Consider the following 21,130-nt stretch of genomic DNA (forward strand, 5'->3'; position numbering starts at 1 on the left):
CTCCCCTATGGTTGCCACACTTGCTTTTAATGTGCCAAGGCTGTAATCTCCATCTACTCTGTGTTTTCATCCGCTACACAACTTCCAACAGCTTGCGCCTAATCAAAGAGTTTCTCTCTCGTCTTTGTCTCTGGATAAGGAAATTCAATTAGCTTAATTGGCCTGGATATTATGCTCTGTAATGTGATGTAAGCATCAGTGTCGACAAACTTCACAGGGCACTTTGGAAGCACCTCGCTAATGAGAGCAATAACTTTAATCCAAATGTTTTACGTCGACATTCCACATGATTCCAAATTGAAATCCAGATAATTAGTTGAAACAACCTACGAGGTGATAGCGGGCGCTTCTTCTTGAATGCTGCTGATGGCGATGTGAGCAGCAGTTCTTTTCCCCCTTGTTCCATGTTTGACACATGACAGGACCAAAATCCACTTTTTTCCCTAGACAAGATGAAAGACTGTTGTGTTTTCATGGCTGAACAAAGGCTTGATTTGAAAAATGAATCTCATTTGAATGGGAAATCTAAACCATGCATCCAAGGCTCCCAGTCGTGGGGACAAAAGGGCATTTTACAAGCAGCAGAGACAACAAACTGAGGAAATGATTGCACTTTAGATCAGTCATATATCATAGGCTGCACCATGCTCTGCTGGTCCGGGTAATGGACAGGAAACTCCTGGTTTGGTTCTAGCGCTGTGCCCTTGGAGCTAAATACTTAACCTTAGTTGTTTCAGCAAACACTGATTTCTAAATGGATACACCAAGTATGAAAGTCTAAACTTTCTTCAGATGTAAATCACAGCCTGAAAGAAAAGACACCACACTCACCAGTAACACAATAAAACTGTATTACATTTGTGCTTAAAATTATTACAATTACAGTATTTACAAGCGTTGTCCTAAAAATAAACATCTCATGCTGGATGACACTTAAAAAGAAATCATTGTACAGTAGCAAGCCAAAATGAATATTTCTTATATGTACACCCACAATTTACAAATGAAAATTAATGTTTTTTTTCTCCAGCAAAGAAATGGTGCTGAGCATTGTTGCACACGCTCGGATGTTGATGTTAACACCGGATGGGTTTCCTCTGCTGGGGGGGCGGCGCTGGGACCAAGATGGCCGCCGTAATGCAGAGAGCAGTTCACTGAACCCAAAGCTGTGTGGGAAATGACAGAGCTAACCTCAACATAAGCCAGACAGAGACAGAGAAATCATCAACTGGATTCAAGTATCAGCATGTCAAACAATGCCAAATGTTGGACAACAGGTAATGCTTATCAAATAAATAGTGTACAAAAAGTAACCAACCCCCACCACCCCGGACCAATCTGTACACCCCCACGACAAACCAGCATGTCCCCACATTTCCCTTTGAGCAGTGTGACAGCAAGGTTTTCATAAATAGAAAGACTGTTTCCAGCGGAAAAATACCCAGCCCTCTTTCAGAACAGAAGCTGGAGTCCCAGTCAGAACCCGGCTGCCAAACGTTGCTGAATGGAGCCTTGACACAATGCCCCTTAGGAATGGAACGGTGCCTCTGGTCACCCCATGATAGATAGCGTGGCGCAGCCACGTGTTTGTCCACAGGCATTCTGTCCTCTCCGTCATGGTTAAAGCTGCTGCATCGGTTTTTGGACCACTCGGGGACAGTAGAGCAAGCTGAGAGCATAACATCTTAAAAAAGACTGTAGTCCTTCTAACGGTGTTGCCAAACCAGTCTGTTGCCTAGTTACACATCCAGCAGACAGAGCAAAAACATGAGGATGAATGGAAGTCCACTGTTTTAGCCGTCAGTGTTACTGAATGCTCCTCAGAGCCACCTAGCTGCTAACTGGGACTGCTGTTTGGTGCATGTGTGTGAGTGAGAGGGTGATAATGATTATCTTCAGAGTGAGTAGTGGCACTAGAGTCCTAGTGGGAAAAACAAAGTGTCTCCCCTGTTCTTTCAGACCACGGTGAGACATCTGGAGCAGGAGAAGTTAACCCTCTCCTTGATTTCATGTTTGTGGAGAAGGAGAACCAGGAAATTAGTTGGGGGAGGGGGGGGACTGGACACTGTAAAGTAACACTACCAAGCCAAAGCCGAGTGAATTTTCATCGCCGCAAAGTGTAGTTAAATTTTTGGAGAGGTGCAGGCTACAGCGGTGTAGGTCCACATCTCCCCGTAACTACGTACGTAGCCATGGCGTAGATTTAACACAGAAGCGTAAATCATGCTGCATATGCATTCCTTCCTCCCCAGCGCTGAGGAGGAGGGTCTGGCTAGTCCACACAACATTCCTGGAAGGAAAAAACTGTGCTTTATTGGCATCTCTTTAAACCAATCACAATCGTCTTGGACGCACCGGATGGGGTGCCCCTGGTAAATAGTCTCAGGAGATCTGAGGAGCAGTTAACCAGAGTCCTCATATAGAATATATGAGTCAGCTTCTATTCAAAAGCTGACTCCTTTGACCAGGAAAGGGCTTTTCAATGATGGGCCAATCACACATTTACTTTGTGCTGCCAGAGGAGTCATCTCCAAGGGTCAACTGCTTCTAGTGACCTAGTGCCGTCACATCTCTTCACCTAGTGACTGCGTGGGATATTCCATCCATCCAGAGAAACGCTCTGATTATGTCACAAAGTCTGCATTTTAGAGTTTGTGAAATAATAAAGCTGTGTGATTTGGAAGCATGTTGATACTGTGATTAGGTTTGGAATCTGAAGGAACGGATGCCTTGGGCCACACACGCACGCACACGCACACGCACACGCACACACACATACACACACACACCGGCACGCACGCACAGCAACAAAAAATCATCAGTTTACATTCACTGTGTTTTAACTCTATCATACAGTACAGGGGTCTTTTCTCTAAAACATGGATTGGCAATACCTCAGTGTATTTTAGAATTCAAGTAGTAAGTTATCTGTCCTTGTCAGATAAGATGAGACAAGACTGCTTTTGGGTGGGTCCATTTTCTTTAGATTCCAACCGGCAGGATCAGCTGTTGGTTAGACCTCTCTGGTGGCAGCATCCGTCACAAATGGCCAAAGTGTTTGTTTTCATTTGTGTAGTTTATTGTAGGTGTCCAGGGCCTTCCCTTGCCACGTCGGTGTCTGTATGACTATTCTGTACAGCAGAGTGTGCGCTCCCCCCGCCCCCCCACCCCACCCACTCCCAGGGAACTTGAGTTATGTACATGATGGGGCCAGGAGCTGGACAGGAGCAGTCTCTCTTTCAGTCTCTCTTGCTCCCACTCCTACTCCTCCTCTCCCTCCTCCTCCTCCTCCTCTTCCTCCTTTTCCTCCTCCTTGTCTAGCAGGGGGTCAGCGGACCTGGGGGGCGTAGCCCTCCTTCATCAGCCCCTCCTCGTAGTCCGTCTGGCACAGGATCATGTTGTTCTTCAGGAAAAACTTGTCTCCCACACAAAACCTGCACCAAACAGAGAGAGATAGAGAGAGAGAGAGAGAGAGAAAGAGAGAGAAGGCTTTACATAAGCATCAAACATCTCATCAATAGCACTGAGCTCTAGGCTAGCAGGCCTAGCTAGGTGCAGCTAGCTTCCTGACTACAGTGCAAAATCTCTACTTTTGCAACACGTAACCGACCCCCCCCCCCCCCACTCACACACACACTTTCACTTGCAGCGCTGCAGTGTGCCTGCAAGGTTCTCCTCTAGGAAGCAGTCAACTCAGTTACAAGCGGCTTGGGTGGGGGGGTCTTTCCACCTGCTGCTCTTCCAGACCCCCTCCCCCCTGACCTCAGCAAAAGCCCATCCTGCTCCAGCCGGGGGGGGCGGGGACACAGTTACGCTTGACCTTTCAGCACAGTGCCAAGTGGAGATTATGTTGAGCGCGTAGGAGCAGTAACTCTCTGCTCTGTCCCGAGGGCTGCTTATCTCCCTCTGTGTGCAGGTTAGACAAGGTCGGGAAGCAGCGGTGCCAGTGTTTACCTGGGGGGGGGGGCTCCGTTTGACTTCCTTGGATGTTAAGACTGCTGAGTTGAGTGTTGGGACGGAGCCCAGGTACCTGACAAGCATGGCAGCAGTTATTCAGGGCTGCAGGGCAGATTCAGAGCCTGATTTGTTACTTCCATTTGGGACCAATTAGCAGGACTTAAAACACCAAAGGGGTTGGCACAAAATACCAAAAAGTGTAAGAACGGTGTGTTTTTGTAAATAAATCCAAATGCTCTGAGGAAGTTTATGTTGAGAAGAAAAAAAAAAAATCACGTAAAGCTGCACACTCGGATGTATGTACTGAATTCATGAACATTTCAGCAATGGATGACATGAGCATTAGAGTCAAATGTCAGCCATCTACTCCTGCCAATCGCCCCAGCACTGTAGGATAAGAACCGCCTGCAATACTTACATTTGGTTCCTTACATATCTAATGTGGCTGTGGCCAGGACTTGTTTTTACCCGACTAAACCCAGATGACTAATATCCATTCATCTGGCATGGTGATTATTGTGTTTCATGTAATGGTGACATCCACTCTAATAGAAAATGACAGCATCTATTAAGTGGCTGTCTTTACCGACGCCGAGCCCACTCCCACTTTCACTTTATCTCCCTTCATTTTTTTTAATACCCTCTCTCCACTAGACATGCCCCCCCCAGCTCTTACCCCTGCCCTACTCCACTCATTTCACACGGCCAAATTGTTTCTGCTCAGTGAAATGTCAACAGCATATGTGACATCTGTGCACCAATTATGATGAGGATATTACACACGCGTGTCTAATAAAAGGACCTTCAGTTGCTCGAGTACTTCTACTTCCTTAACAACAGTTGCAGGGTACATCTTCTATTAGAGAATGCTGACATATTAGTCGCCTGCTACTGGACTTTCAATAAACATTTGGTGAACATGTTCACAGCTGATATAATAAATAATAAAATATTTAACTGTATTTGCCTCAGCTGTATTAAAGAGCCCTACTATGCTTTTTTGGATTTCCCATCTTTTACTGTGTAAGTAAGTTGTGTATGTCATAGATGTATAAAGTGCAAAAAAAATGCCTGAAAACGCCCCGCCCACATTCCTATCTGAAATTCCTTCATTAGGGATGTCACTGATTGAAAAGAATCAGCCCAGTTTTCCATCTGTGCTCCCCATTGGTGCTGCCTGAGCAAGCACAGCCCGCACAGTGGGCCAGCTGACCAATCAGAGCAGATTGGGCTTTTCAGGGAGGCGGGCCAAGAGCTCGGACAGAGTGGGCAGTATGACAAACATCTGTTTCTTGAACATCAAAGCATGTAAAGCTATTCTAGTAGACCTCAAGAGTACAACTATGGCGCTGTAAAAGAGAAAAACTGGGACACATCACCGTGTGGCGCCCAAAACGTTTGTTGAGATCGTGTGACTGTCACGCCACTGATCAAAGCATTCAGCCCCTGAACCTGTAAGAAACCACTGCTTTTGATATTCTGTACTAATTCCCTCAGGTTCAGGTGATTCCTTCATTAAGTCACCCATGTGTAGCTAAACCACACGTTACTGTGTGAGCAGCTGATATGAGCTAGCTTTAACCTTAACGCCACGTCTGTTAGGATCCACAGAGTTGGCCAATCATATGATGGTTTCTAACTTCCATTCAGTCAGCTTGAGCTGTCTTGGTCTCTCCCTGCACTCCCTCCATCTTCCTTCCTTTACCGAGAGGTGACTGTGACTAATGAGTCTTTAGAGACCTCTTGTTGTAGGAGGAAGAGAAAGAATGGCTTCCACAGGCACACACTTAAAAGATGTACTGTGATGCCAGCAATTTGCCTCGGAGGCCCGTGTATTCACTTTCCACTCAAATGAAGAAACAGGGAGATTGTCAAAGAGAGAAAATAGTCTCAACTGCACCGAATCTAATTACTGTTAAGATGCAAACAGGTTCAGAGACACTTGCCCCAATGAAACTGATGCTTAATTGTAACAGCATGTTGTAAATCTTCTGTGGCAGATTGCTGCTGGGCAGTGAGACAGCAGCACAAGGACACACTGAAGATGAGTCTTTCTTTGTGAAGTGTAACGTGGAGAATAGAATTTCACATCTGGAAAGAAGGAGATTGCCATGTATTTACTTTGTCTGCTAAACTGCTATTTTTTTTCTCCATTTATGACGCTCAGCGCTCAGATGCTGACACCAAAACAATCATTTGTTAATCAAACAATGTGGCCACAATTGGAGGAAGCCATCATATTAGCTCTGTTGCACCATCCAATTCAATATGACCCTGCTTTGCCAGAGTAAAAAGTCCAGAACAGAAATGAAACGTACTCTTTCCTTTTTTTAATCTGCAAAACAATTCTGCAGAATTCTGCATCTGCATATGCTGTGTGGCCCTGGTCATGAGACAAAAATGGATAGTAATCATAAAATCATAAAATAGGGACTTGGCAAGGCTATCCCATTGCAAAAGTTCTTCCAAATGTAGCTCATTTTGGCTTCCTTTGAAATAGGCAGCACCTAAAATGGAACTCTAAACTCATCTGGGTATGTGCACATTACTAGTCAATAGGGCTGTTGGAACCAATTCCAAAAGTCAAATATATAGTAGACAAAAATCCATCCTATTTGAATGCTGAAATTATTATTCAATGTGAATTTTTTATAAATATATTGGCTAACGTTAGCTAATCTCCCTATTCTTGCCTTGGCCTACACACATGTGAATAGAAATGCTTTTATCATGAACAAATTCAATTTGAATGGTATTACAGAGGAAGATTAACATCTCTACTAGTCAAGGTCTAAAAATGCAGATCTTGAAGGATGTGGCTAAAGATGGTACACAGCTGGGATCTTTACAGTGCTGCAAATGCATGAATTGGTTATTGGTTGAAACATCTCCATGAGTGGAGAAAAACTGACATTTATTTGTATGAAATGTGTCATTTTTACTTTACTATTGTGCAGGATTACATAGTTAAATTGTGTTCTCTTGTAGGCTGGCTGCACAAGCTCTGAGTTCTCAACACCAATCATACACAAATTGACAACTTTGTCCCTTATTGGCTATTAGGCTCCTGTCTAACAAGCCTTACTCGGGACAAGTAAGGCACCAGTGGCTGAGCTTAGCTCTGCTGAACCCAATTGGTGTCAGTCTGGCCTTCCAAAGCTCCAGTATGGAGCATCCTCCCTTATCAGCACTGACCTTCCCCTGCACTGTCACCTATCCTGCTCTCCCCCGCTCCTCTCTCCTCTAACCTTCCTTCAGCCTCCCAGACTGTGGCCTCCAGCTCATCAGGGGGAAATTGGGCCAGCACTGGCTAGATGATGAGGCTGGACGACAGGCCCATCGATTAGCTGTCCCCCAGGGCTGATCTGTGGCTAACTGCTTGCTGGATGGAGTCTCATATCTCTGTCCTTATTTCCAACACCCCCACCCTCACCAACACCCCCTGTCTTCTAAGAACCAATCCCCCCCCCCCTCTCCCTTTGGCTCTAAGACCATGGTTTCCCCAAGAAGAAGAAATAACAGGTCTGGCTGGTGGGAAGGTCACAATGGTGGATTTATGTCCATTTTAACAGAGTAAGGCCACACTGGGTGCAGACATGAGCAATCAGAGCCAATGTAAGATCCTATTTTTTCACTGATAGACCAGGGACAGGAGCTCTTCACTCCCCTCAGCTTGATACCATTTCAAAGTCATGCACAGAGTGAAGACCGAGTGGGGGGGGCTTTTGCTCTCTGGCAGATAAACAAGTAAGATAACTGGTGAGGCGTTTCCATTTTTCTTATTCCTAAAAAAGGTTCAGCTCTCAATGCTTCTTTCGTGGCAAGCCAGAGATTGCTGCCACTTTGATGTGATGATGACAAAGAAGAAAAAAAGCAAACATGTCCTCCCATCTCTGCCCTGTACTAACTGGCCTATAACTTAAGCGCGGCCCCTAATAGCTGAGCATGGCGATGACCATTAGAGTCCTGCAAGGAGTCCCTGATGAAATCAGAGTAATTACTGGCTTGGCGTATCCAATCCTTGCTTTGTGGCATACAGTAGGATGGATGTACCCACAAAGCAACTGATGGCGTGGATAGATTTATGAGTGAGTGTGTTTGTGTGTGTGTGTGTGTGTGTGTGTGTGGGGGGGGGGGACTTGTATGGTTAGACTTGATTGTAGCAATTCAATCTTCAAGCGGCAACATGGGTTGCGGCTGACTTGCAGGAGCGACAGATAATTACACTGCGTGACCCCTACTGACCTCGCCAACGCCTGCTCTGTTTATCAGATTCCACATTTTCTGACAATGTTACGCTGAGAAATCTCTGGGCCATTTGTGAGATGGATTAGATTACTTTATTGAAGGGCCCGTGGGGGGAGGGGTCGATGGGGGCTTTCATGTTTGTTTGAGCTGGTGCAGATGAACAAGACAGCAAATCGGCATGCCAGACAAAGACCAGAAGCCTACGAGGCGCTGAAAAACTATTCAGGAAATCTTCAGTGAGATCCCGTGATAGATCTCAGGCAGAGGCTGGGAACATTTGTAAAAGGTCATTCTATTAATCTGGATATAGATGTGAGAAACTCACTCTAGACTAATTCAGTAATGTTGTGGTCATCACTGAGAATGCATCAAACCTGCTCTGAATCAGAAAATCTTCCTAAAGACCAAAATTCATTAACTCCCAAATGTAAGTTCAAAGACTAGCTCACTAGCAGGCTGCAGAGGGGTAACAATAATCATTTGTACATCAGAGCTTTATTTTCAAAGTATGCATACCCATTGAAATATGTTGTCTCTAGAGTTTGACTCATGGTAAAGTAATTGATCCTTTAAAGTCATGTTACTGCACAGGTATTTCTCCCAAAACAGCTCCACCAATGTAAAGAAACAAAATGGAAAACAAAAAGTCTGAGCCGAGGAACGGCTTCGATTAAAGCCGCAGCGACACCATAAATCTTGGCCAGGCCCCGGTAAAATTGTGATGGGCATTTCGACGGTGCTTGCAAGGCCACGGTGGACCATGTGAAACACACCGACGTCGATTTTATTCAACAGTTCATCAGCCGGCCTAATGTAAAAAGAAAGATTTGCTCGCGCTTTAATGGGTTTTAATGTGGGGGAGCAAAGCTGGCCTGCCTGGACCCGGCTGATGAAGATTAGCTGACTTCTTCCATTAGGGGAGGCTGTCTGGTGCAGCCGGCTGAAGTGGCAAGACAATAACCCAGTGCTAATTGTGCGTAACCAGCTCCTTTGCCTTTAGCATGCACAATGTGGCTGGTGTGGTTGCAGGCAGGTGCTTGTGTCTATGTGTCTGTAACAAAACCACGTTTGGGAAGGCCGACAAGTAACCTTCCTGATGTTACGTTATGGTGTTCTGTTCGATAAGTTTTTTTTCTATCCTTAGATAACATTCATTCTGGTTTGTTCATTCGACTCCATGACTGCTCCCATGCTTTTCATCATAGTACCACGGGAAGATAGAACCTTCCCATGACTATAAACAGTAATGTGTTATATATACAGAGACAATGTTCTGGGGGCCCGAGGTGTAGCAGGTATCTGCGGTTTCTGTCTGTGCGTTAAAGGCAGGACTGGAGCCAGGGGTCCAGGTGTCCGGCTGCATGCCATCAGCCACAATCAACCTCCCTTAAATCAGCGCCAGACCGTAGATGATACCTCCCAGTTAGTCACTTTCTAGCCACTCTGTTGTTCTCTTTACTTGAATATATCGTTCACTAACTAACTCCTGCATCCTGGATCTGACTCCCGCCACCACTCCACTCCTGCCAGAAACAGGATCCCAAGGAATTGGATTTTACCAAGCTGGAAACCACTGTTCCCGGATCACTGGAATCAGTCAAGCCCCTGATAGGCACCTCGACTTTACCCCGCTCTCCCTCTGACTCCACTTATGTGTCACTGTGGAACTGCGTTTTATTGTTTCTTAAACTCCTTTCATGTATGTAAATGAGCAAGGACAGAGGCCCTATTACAGTTCAATCCACCACCACTAACTATGAACACTGATTATTAGAGTTAGAGTATTAGGGTATGAGCTTCACAGAGATAGGATGTATTGTAAGGACGTAACTTTCCTCTGTGCTGTGTCCTGAAATCTCTGACCACATCCTAATGACGCCTGATAGGAAGCATATGTGTGGACATAGCGCGGCACCTGTAGCTCTGGGCTGACACTGTTGTGGTAGTGCAGGATTAGAATCACTCTGCCAGGTCCAGCAGGTGTCCCTAAGGCCCTGGATGTGTCTTTTTAAGTCACTGGTTAGAGTGATAAATTTATCATATGGGATCTGTCTTCAACTTTCAGCAGCGCTCGAGATTGACTGCGCTGTGATCTTGCGTTCCCTGAGCAGCCATCTGCCCAGACGCAGGCATGGCCGAGGAGCACGAGCGGCCCAATCACTCACCTCTGATTGCAGAGCTGGCACGCGAAACAGTCCAGGTGGTAGACGTTCTCCTTGGCCCTCATGACCATCTCAAAGGCTGGAATTAGCTTGCTGCAGGCTGCACAGTTCCCCGTTACACCAAACAACCTGTGAGAGAGAGAGAGAGAGAGAGAGAGACACACACACACACACACACACACACACACACACACACACACACACACACACACACACACACACACACAGAAGACGACACATGATGTAAGTCATTCCCCCAGAACTCAGTACACAACAATAAGCCTGGGAGGTGTCTGTAGCTTAGCTTAGCTAAGCTTAGCAAGGAAAAGTGACATACACGCAGCATGGCAAATTTCTTTTTCCTGTTATTACTTTTCATCAGGGCTGTGGAATTTTGTTATCATTGCAATATCAACTGGGGCAATAAACACATCACCAAAGGGTGCAACACATCGCGAAGGACACTCATAGATGTGTTTTGTTAGTTGAAAGAAAACTGTCACTTTTTGGGTGGAGCTTTTATATTTATTGTAATGTTGAATTTGTTCATTAAAAGAAAGTTGAAAATAGTTTCCTTTCATTTGTTTTAAATCCAACAAACAACAAGTTAGAATACTGAAAGCAGCAGAACGGCAGAAGTGAGTACACTTTAATATCTGTTTATTTATCACAAGTAATATTGTTATGGCGATATCTTCCTCATATCGTGCAGCCCTTCTTTTTATTTTTGTTTTCTTTGTATCTTATTTGACTTATTTTTTAGGTGTAGAGATCATGTGTTCATGCTTCCCACTGATGATGTGCCATTTAAGGAGGAAGCTCACTGCTGTCATCCATGCTCTAATGAAAGTTTCAACAGTCCACTAGTTTGAAATAAAACATGAGGAGACCTTTTCCCTAAATGTTTTGGGGACACGGCAGGTAAACACCATGAAGGCATCATATTATTTGGAGTCCAGAGTTTGTGAACTTGACTCCCCCGCCACTGTGTCCCACCTTCCATTATAATACTGCCAACAGAATGACAAGAGGCCGAGTGCTTGTGCTGCTTCTCGGAGCATCTGAACACCAGAGCGACAGCTGTCGGAGAGATTGTGGGAAACACACTAACATGAGCTGCTCTCTGAATTAGTCACAGGAATAGGTTGGACAGAGGCGGACTGCAGTAGCACAGGGCCACAGCTTGTGCCATAGGAATAGATGGGACAGAGCTAGCACTACTGCCCAGGGAGGAGGCTATTATTTCCTGGCCTGCTCCGGGGACATTAATGGGAGTATTCATTAGGGAGTCAGGGCTGTTACTACACAGCGACCTACAGTATACTAGCAAGGGAAAAAAAATCTGATAACGAAATCATATAACAAAATAACCTATTAGGCAGACTTCTTGAGGCACTTTTAGCCGTCGTTGTTAAAATGATAAAACGGCATGCCACTCTCAGAGTCTGTAAGAGATCGCAATCTGATAAATGATCTCAGCGCTTGGGAAATGCAGGGTTGTTTATTAACCTTCAGAAAGTATGTTTCCCAGAGGCAAAGGGAGCAGATAGATTGTGCCCTCATGAATATCTACAGAATTAAGAGCCACTGTCAACACACCTTGAGACAATGAAGGATATCTCTTGTAACATGGTAGGTGGGAGAAAACAAAGAGGGCTCAACTCAACGGATTAGTGCTGACTTAATTAAAAGAATTATGCCTTTTCCTTTGAGCAATCTAAATCTGGATACATTTGTGCTAGCTCTTGTCCTTTCTCTTTTCTGCACCAATGTGCATTGCCGGAAGGCCTTCACATGAAATAGATATTTCATCTATTACTCTCCTTACAAAGGCGAGTAATTGATCTAAAAAAGAAATCCTTAAAAAAGAACAAGAAATGCTAGATTCAGTGCGAGATAATGAGCATGAATGTTTGAACATAACAACAGCACTTTGTCTGGCATCTTGCGACAATGCAGCCGCCTCTCACAATGCACGGGCGAGCGTCCTTGTTTTCCAGTAATCTGAGTCATTTTCACATAGCGTGCACTCAAGGCTCTGTATTATAAATGATGGAAGGTTTTTGTGTAAAAAAAAAAAGGTGATGTTTTAAGCTTTCTGCCTGCCAGCTTGAATCCAAACTGTATTCTGCTGCTCTTCTGCCATCTCTTTCAAATTTAGTGTGGCCTGCCCAAGTGAAAAGGACTGTCCCACCTTGCTCTGAGACATTCTGGGTGAAAGTCTACTCTCTGTGAATCTGTGTTTGTTTCCCATCCGCCGCCTCTTTAATCATTTGAACACAGCACGTGAATGACTTAATGTAAAAAGGTTGCACACTAGGTTTACACATTAAAGAAAGCAGAGGAAAGATTTAACATCTCACAGATGGTGTGGACAGTATTCTGTAATGGACCAGAGAAAGATAGATCTGGTATAAGATATGTTCTGTACACTGCAGAGATAAATGCCAGCACGGCTTCCCATTCTTCAAAAACAAAAAAATATAAACTAATAATATAAATATCAAATATAAATTTGACTAAAAGCATTACATATGTAAGATATAACAGTGAAAACAAGTAAGTCGCTTTTAAGTAAGTGGGTATGTGTGAGTCAAAATCAGAAAATTGAGAAATATACTTTAGGCCTTGAGTAGACACCAACATCCATGCCGAGGTATTAGACTCAGAATACGAGAACATCTATTCTTGAGGATATTTTTCAGCAAATACATGCATTGATTTTTTACACACTAAGGAAATGGATTCTGTGTAAAAGACCTATTCAATAAGATACAATACAAATAAAATATGCCAAAGACTCCCTGTTTCTCAAACAGAACATCCAAACTCCTAGCTTCTTCTCATCCACTGTTCTGCTGTAGAATTCCTGTTGTACATTCCTGTGCTACTTTAACCACTGTTGTAAATGATTAAAGACCACATTATGGGAACAATACAGACACATTCAAATCAAACACATCTTTGTTAGTGTCTCTGACTGAGCTAAAGAAGTGGAGCGGCTGATAACAGTCTACCCAACCTGGATGTGTGGCAGCGCCAGTGTGCAGCCTGCTGGCTGGCCGGGCTCTTGTGTGGCACACACTCTTCAGACCGGCAGCACACAGAAAGCCCTAGCTCACCCTGTGGGGAGGGAAGATGGATGGAGCGTACCTGCCACTCGTCTTTCGCCGCTCCGCCAGTTTGATGCCACAGACGCTAATGGCTCTCAAGGGACGAGGCAAATTAAGCGTGGTTTGGTTGCAATGAATTCAAAGGCACAGGCTCCAATACAATCAGAGGATGACAGTTTAGAGGCCTTGTGTGCAAGACCCAGGGCCTGGGACTCAATGCTTTCAGCTCTGGATTATAATGTAATTGGTAGTAATTATATACATTTCCAATGCACCTCTCTCAGACTGACAACGGTACAGCTGTCTGCCATTATCTAGAAGGCTTCTAACTGTGTGTCTGCTTTACAAAAAGAAAGAAAACAGAATAACATATGTAGAATAGTGGGCTTGACATACACTTCATATCCATGGCTGACAAGACAGCATGTATATTTAAAGAGGTTGAAGATACAACATGAAATTAAAATTCATGCCTTGCTCAAATCTGAATTTGAAAGAGAATAGAGGCAGTCGGTGCCCAATACCTTGTTCTAGTCAAAAGGCATTCACTGTGCATTACAGCCTGGTACGGCTCAGTGGTACCTATTTGATGAGAGAAAAACAGACACCAATTAAATTATTCCACAAGGCTTTAGCCCAATGAACCCCAAAACCCAATCTGATGTGCAGGCCCCCACCCCTTCCAGAGAATGTAGGAGTGGTGTCACGCCAATGCTTTTTCTCAGCCTTGTCAAGCTCAGTCCAAAATGCAATGACCGCCCAATTACTGGGGCGTAGGAAGTAAAATACATTATCCTGGAATATATACATAGAGCTACTGATACTGTACAAAGGCAAACAAGTCTGTGCTGGAAGGATTAAAAATCTCTAAATTCAAATTGTTTACACGGGAACTATTTTCCTCGAACTGATAGTCCCAATGAAAGTGCCCAGTGGATTATTCTGTGGAGAGAGACACAGGTGGGATTCTAGAGAAATGTTGCTGTTGAATGGTTTTCTTTAATGCTGTGAGGACCAAAATGAATGTCATTCACCTCTATTGTGTTGAGGGAGAAGCGGAAAAAATGTAAACGATCTGCATGGAAAGATAACACTACTTGAAGAGGGAAGAGAGATTACATGATTTTGGGGAACCAACCCTTTAAAACTAGTTACTGAATGCTGCCTACAGAACAAACTGGAGTCACAAGGATCAATCAACTCCTCCATCATTCACCTTTTTTGGGATTATTACATTTTGTGTGTGTGTGTGTGTGCGCGTGTGTGTGTGTGGGGGGGGGTGGCATTGACAGCATGGGTGCATTCAGTTGCCGTTTGAAATTCCAGTGGCGGCTTTGCTCTCCTCCTTCCTCCCCCAACCTTGTCTCTTCCATCCCTCCCACCACTTCAATTGCTTCAGCCTCGGCATGCATTCATCAGCTGCCGGATTAGAATTTGTTTCCTCACAAACCATTGATCATCGGCCTATTACTAGGCAAATGACAGTTAATTACCCACTACATTAACCACCGGGACCCGGGGACCGACTCCCTGTGCCATCAGTCAACATGATGAATGTGGCAAGTTCAGTAATGCACGGCCGTCCCCTCGTCCGTCTGCCAGGCTGAGAACAAACCCTGGATCTCACTTCCAGGCAACCAGGGAAAATCTATGGCAATCTGCATAATCACAGGCTCAGGGTTAATAACAGACAAATCATTCGTTGCATCTCAACACAGGCTTTTTTTTTTTTTTTTTAATGGGACCGCGCTTTGTCCATTTGATGAGACACACTGGTGTCCCACTTGGAATTTAATCACAGTGAGAAGCTAACGTTTGGCTGTGCAAACAAGAGTCTGTCCATTAAAGGTACAAGTGAGGTGAGAAATACTAAATATGGTTGTCCCATCAATGCTTCATCTCAAGACGATCTTGACATGAGCAGAAGAACCGAAACAGAAAACTAGGGCTGATGTGCACTGTGGCGGTCGGTGGAGGGGAGACAGCTAAAGGTGGCAGATGTAATCAGACTTGTGCATCAATTTTGAACGCCCTGCGTGTGTGATTGTCATTGATTAACCAACTCTGGGGGCAAAATTATTTCAATTACCGCAGGCATGACCTGGGAATTGTCCCTGGGATAAGATTTTCCTCCTTGAGTGCCCAGACTTGCCTGACTGCCGGCTCTATCAGTTCTCATCTGCACCTGGACTCTGATATCCTAATGATGAATTATGGCCTGCTTTCTGAGAGACTGCAGACCATACAGAGGAACATTCCCCTGAACTGTCAGCCTGAAGAGCAGCAGCAGAGTGCTACCTAATTAGCTCCTATAGAAACTCCTCCAAAAGGTCGAAAAACACTCACCATTTTAGGTTCCACCATTGCACGCTTCCTTGACACTATAAGAAGAGTTAAACTACTGGTGGCAGTCCTGTTCTTAGTTACTATCCTCAAATGTATTGTTTTTTTAAAGCAAACCCAACCCTAAACTATCAAAAGAGTATTCCTTATATATAACCTTCAACCCTCTCTCCCAAATTTACTCACATCTAACATAATTCTTGGTGAAAAAACAAAGTTCCTCTGTCCTTAAATGAAAAACAACTCTTTAAAAAAAGTCTGCTCCAAACAAAGTAACCAGGAAAAGGCTTTCAGCTTTTTTTTTGGCAGGGCTATGTTTGGGTCCCTTTTGAAGTGGGTGTAATGAAAGATTTTAAACCCTGCAGGGGCCAGATGTGGAGTTCGATAGGCACTTCTCTATGCCAACCCACCTGCAATCCCAAGCTGGGTGCCAGGCTGCGGCACACCAGCCCATAATTATCGGCACCAAACACGCACAGTCCCATGAGTCATTGCTCTTCACAGCTAATTTAGCTAATCTCAACTGGAGGGGACGGTCCAAAAAATGATGTGTCCAGGCAACTGAACTGAAGCATTTTAGTTCAAATGAAAATACCTAAGTTGTGTCCTGCGTGGAGACAAAATGGTGGCCATATTATTCAAGGAAAGTAAGAGAAAAGCAAACGTGTATGTGTAATTGTGTGTGTTTTTTCAAACATTAGGAACTAGAACAAGGTTTTGGGAAATACTGAAAGAGAATGGAACCAGTACTGTGTTTGACAATTTGAAAAACATCACACTTAAAAGAAGTATTCTATATCCAGCAGTAGGGGGCAAGTTACTTCCAAAATGTAATACATATATTAGATGTCACTGTCATTTGAGAGTAATAAGTTATGTTACAATATTACTGTCTCTGAATTGTAATGCGTTACACTACTTTTGCATTACTTTTGAGTTACTTTCACCAAAATAACAGCAGAAGTTTGACTTGGCAGCTAGCTTGTGATCAATAAAGTCTTCTCTTTATCCACTTTAATACATCATAGATTATGCATAACATGTTTTTAAATGTATATGAATATGTAAAGTAAAGCTAGATAAGCAAAAAGTACAACAGGCAAGTAGGAGAAAATATAAAATTCTCACATAAAAGCACCTTACAATTGTATGGAAGTACAGCATTGTTATAAAATGTTTGTTTAAAGCACTTCAATAAGAAATTCATGTAGTTTAGTTTAAAACAGCCTAAAGGAAATGGTCAATTATAGTGTGATTAAAACTTACTATTTACATTATTTACAGTACCTGATTTACAGCTGATATGTGAAAAAGCACATAACGTTATTGGTTTAATTTAGTTTTAATGCAAACTGTCACAGGAAGTGCTTTTATTTTGAAGCAGCCTACACGGTGAGACGCTAGATGCAAAATATGTTTGTGAAGCTTAAGTCGTTCACTTTGTTGTTTGTAAAACTGCAACATATTGAACAGTAAGGGGTCGTCATTCGAAGCCATTCCACTACAGGCAGAGTTACCATCATTACTCTCCACAGCTGATAAAATGTACTAATATTTACATGTAGCAAGCCTAAACATTAATTCCTGATAATTAAATCTGTCAGCAGCTCAGACACACTGCTGTCTGCACTGACGGTCACCTGTTTCTGGCTCTGACCACGAGAACAGAGACGGGACAGCAACTCTTGAAAATAATATCCATCTCAAATATGTATCTTTCTCTGCAGTCGTCCCCACCATCAAATAGAGCAACAGGAAATACTACTCACGGTTTTTTTTTCTGTGAGGAATTGTTTTGTGGGGTTGGTCAAAAAATAAAAAAATAAAAAACACCACTAAATGTTGCGTTGAAATGTAACTCAAGTTACTGAAATTGTAATGAGTATAATATTACCAAAATTGAATTAGTAATGCGGTATCTTACTGCGTTACAGTAAAAAAGTATACATTACTGTAATTGCATTACCTTTGTAACGCTGATGTCCAGTAGTGACTTAACAGCTTCCTTCCCGCATCATACTGGCTATATTTCAAATGCAGGCTAAATTATGTTGTCATTGATGGCCTGTCATTTATTACATCAAATGGCATTCCTTCTGTGCTTTTGGGAAACAAAACAAAGGCACCCCACTCTTGACCTCCCCTTAAGGAAATGTGACCCCTCTCATTGGGCCAATGAAGTGCTGGAAGGAAACAGAGCCTCCAGTTCATGTGACCCTCCTTCAGACTCAATCGCTTGTGATTACTGGTGCCCAGTTTGACCCCTTAGCATTTTCAGATTACATGTGAAAAGCCCAACTTAATTACAGGAACCTCAGAACACACGCATTTGCGAGATCTGGCATTATTGCCGTGGTAATTGCTAGACGTGTGAAGTGAATGAAGTGTGGTGTTGGGAGGTTAATGGCAGCCAAGCTTTCCTATGCACAACATACCAATTATAGGGTGCTTTCAGAGCTTTTAACATCTATGTGCAATTTCATTAAACTGCAAACGGAGCTGTAGGCTTCTCAGCTTCTCATTTCTTTGTATTATACTTTCTGACAATTGAACCTTTAAGAGACACAGGCAAATATAACAAATGATTGAGAATTTAGAAACGAGGGCTGTGTTACCCTTCACTTTAGCGGAAGAAGACACACACACACACAAAAAAAAAAAAACATAACCAGCAACTTCCGGTTGTTGTTCGTAGCTTGCGATCAAATCCACTGTCTGGTCTGGTTCACTTTCAACATTTGCAACAATTATTTCTTCTCAAAAACGGTTTTGAGAAGCTCAACAACAAGCAGCTCAACATTGTGTCCATTGATTTCCTCGGCTTATACATAACCCTGACACTAAGTGTGTAATAAGACACTTCATGTAGGATTTTAGCGAGGTGAACATTTTCAGGTGACAAGTGGAGAGATGTTTGTAGATATTAGGAACAGAAATCATATTTACTGCATGTACATACAATTATATCTACCTAGAATAAACACAATCAAATTGGTTATGGTGCGATTCACAGCAGTAGGCCTGCAAATGATGCTATGATCATTATTGTTAGGCTCTCTATTAGTTTTTCTTAATGTATTGGTAAATTCTTTGGAGTATATAAAGTCAGAGAAAGTTCCCAAGTTGACATTCTCAAGTAGCTTTTTGGTCAGACCAACAGTCTGTAACCCAAAACCATTCCTAAACCTGGACATGGAGCCGAGAGAAACAAATAAGGACCACGCCATGTCGGCATTAATCAATTAGCAATACTGCTGCCCATTACTTAGCTATCATGTGACTTGTCCAGTAATTTACTTGTAGTTTTCAGATCTAAAGCCTTTCTAACAAAAACTAAAAACACATTTAAAATTTCTGTTTAATTAGTAAATTTGATTCAGTGGCATGGTTATCGGTCCAGCAGAAAGCCACGCACTCAGCAAAACAACGTGTTAGAACTAACTAGCAGTAAAGACATGTATTGTTTAGCCTACTTTTCTTTTATCATGCAATTGTATGTATGTATCTAAAATGCATTGATAGTATCAATAGGTCACCATTGTAAAACAGATAATCATTAACATCCCTAATAATGATGAAAGCAAATAAACTCTCAAAACATGGTTCTTTCAAATGTTAATCAATGTCAATCAATATTCATATCATTAAGTATCAAATAGGGATGCACCGGTTAAAATTTTTAGGCCGATTCCGATTTCTCATTGAGTTTGGCCTGCCAATACCGATTTTAGCAGATTACGATATCATTTTTTCTAACCAATTCACAGCACACATAAATAATTATTTTCTATATTTTCTTTAATAGAACATTTTGCATAGGACATAGAAAATGTTTTGTATTGATAATCGATCGAACTGTATAAATGACTAGTGGTGTTGGAAATTCACAAAATTCTAAAGTGCAATGTTGTGGAAGAACAATTTCCTTCCTTTCACATCCAATATCCAACTAAACAAATGTGATATATTTAGCAAACTAAACTTCTCTATGTATAAAAACAGGGAAAGCAGGTAATGGCAATAAAATAATAAATAAATTACACACACAGGCCTGTTTGAACGTCAACAGTAACGTTACCTGAAAACAGCGTGTAGTTCCTTTTCTAGCAAGTTTGCTTTATTTGTCAATGTGCATACAGTACATATGAACAATACCAACAGGCTTATCTGCTAAGGTTACAGTTACCTCGGAACAATCCAGCAAATAGACGGTACCCTAGGGTGCTGTTACCTGAAACAGAAGATTTACCGTCACCGCTCATTTGACACCCGGTTTAGCAACAAAACTAAACGCTGAGGGAAGATTACTACGTTTTTCATGTTGGTTTGGAGCCGTATGCACCCCCACTGACCTGGAAAGTGTTTTAAACAGTAACGTTAATACAGCGTATTGAGCACAGCGTCTCCTGCAGCGGGGGGTCAGAGGGGCTGTCACCGCAGCGGTCGCTAACATTAGTTTCTTGTCTCATTGCTATTTTCCGATAAACTGAAGCTGTCATATTTCACGTAACCTGCTTGAGTGCATTTCTCATGTTCTAGTTGTTCAGAGTTAGTTATACAGAGCCGTGTATAAGTAGGACTTTATGACATTTCATAAACAGCTGAAAGAGCAGCGGTGCAGCACTGCTACCTGCATATAGTGGACACCCTGCATGTGCACGTGCAATGCTGATGTTGCGCGCCCGAGTGCATTTGGTCGGCATAAAATCGGAATATGTCAGATGGCCGAGCACGTGAAAATTGGCAAATTCTGGTCACCAGCCGGTAATCTGTGCATCTCTATTATCCAATGCATCCCTGCCTACTGACTGAGTTCATCTGGGTATCACAGTGTGGCATTATGGAAAGGAACACCTACATTTTCTGGGGGATAATGGCTCTTTATTGTTCCAAAAACGTGGCGATGAGGCAAAAATGTGTAAAGATGAAGCCAGGCAAGCTGTGGAACAAAGAGATCTTGATAAGGAATGGACCATGTGCAGCCAGTCAAAATAATGAGAGCCTACAAAGGACTCAGGCCTGGCCAAAACCCAAATGTGGAAAAGCATTAAAGTGTGAGAAGCTTTGTGTAGCACTCAGAGACGGGAATTAACAAAGTACAAATACTTTGTTACTGTACTTTACTATTTAATTTCTACTTGTTACATTTTACAAAATTGGCTTGTTACTTTAGTTTTGTACAAGAGGTTGTCATGTCGGAGAATAGCGTGGACACACCGCGAGCGGGCACGCCACATGGAGAAAAAAGTGAGAGGAAAGAAAAAGAGACTAGCTGTCTGTCTGGAGGATAATCAGTTGAGAGTGTGT

General features: G+C 43.0%; 1 protein-coding gene across 3 annotated transcripts in view; it reads right to left on the reverse strand.

Annotated features, from left to right (window-relative positions):
• Window positions 1-833: 833 nt before the first annotated feature.
• lmo3 (LIM domain only 3) overlaps window positions 834-21,130 on the reverse strand; it is a 44,047-nt gene continuing 23,750 nt past the window's right edge. For all 3 annotated transcript variants that reach the window (XM_032505394.1, XM_032505392.1, XM_032505393.1), the window contains 2 exons: window positions 10,371-10,496; window positions 834-3,434 (listed from right to left, as the gene is read on the reverse strand). In XM_032505394.1, coding sequence (XP_032361285.1) covers window positions 3,329-3,434; window positions 10,371-10,496 — 232 coding nt within the window. In that variant the 3' untranslated portion in view covers window positions 834-3,328. The remainder of the gene's footprint in view (window positions 3,435-10,370; window positions 10,497-21,130) is intronic.

Source organism: Etheostoma spectabile, chromosome 23 (assembly GCF_008692095.1).
Source record: "Etheostoma spectabile isolate EspeVRDwgs_2016 chromosome 23, UIUC_Espe_1.0, whole genome shotgun sequence".
Taxonomy (NCBI): Eukaryota; Metazoa; Chordata; class Actinopteri; order Perciformes; family Percidae; genus Etheostoma; species Etheostoma spectabile.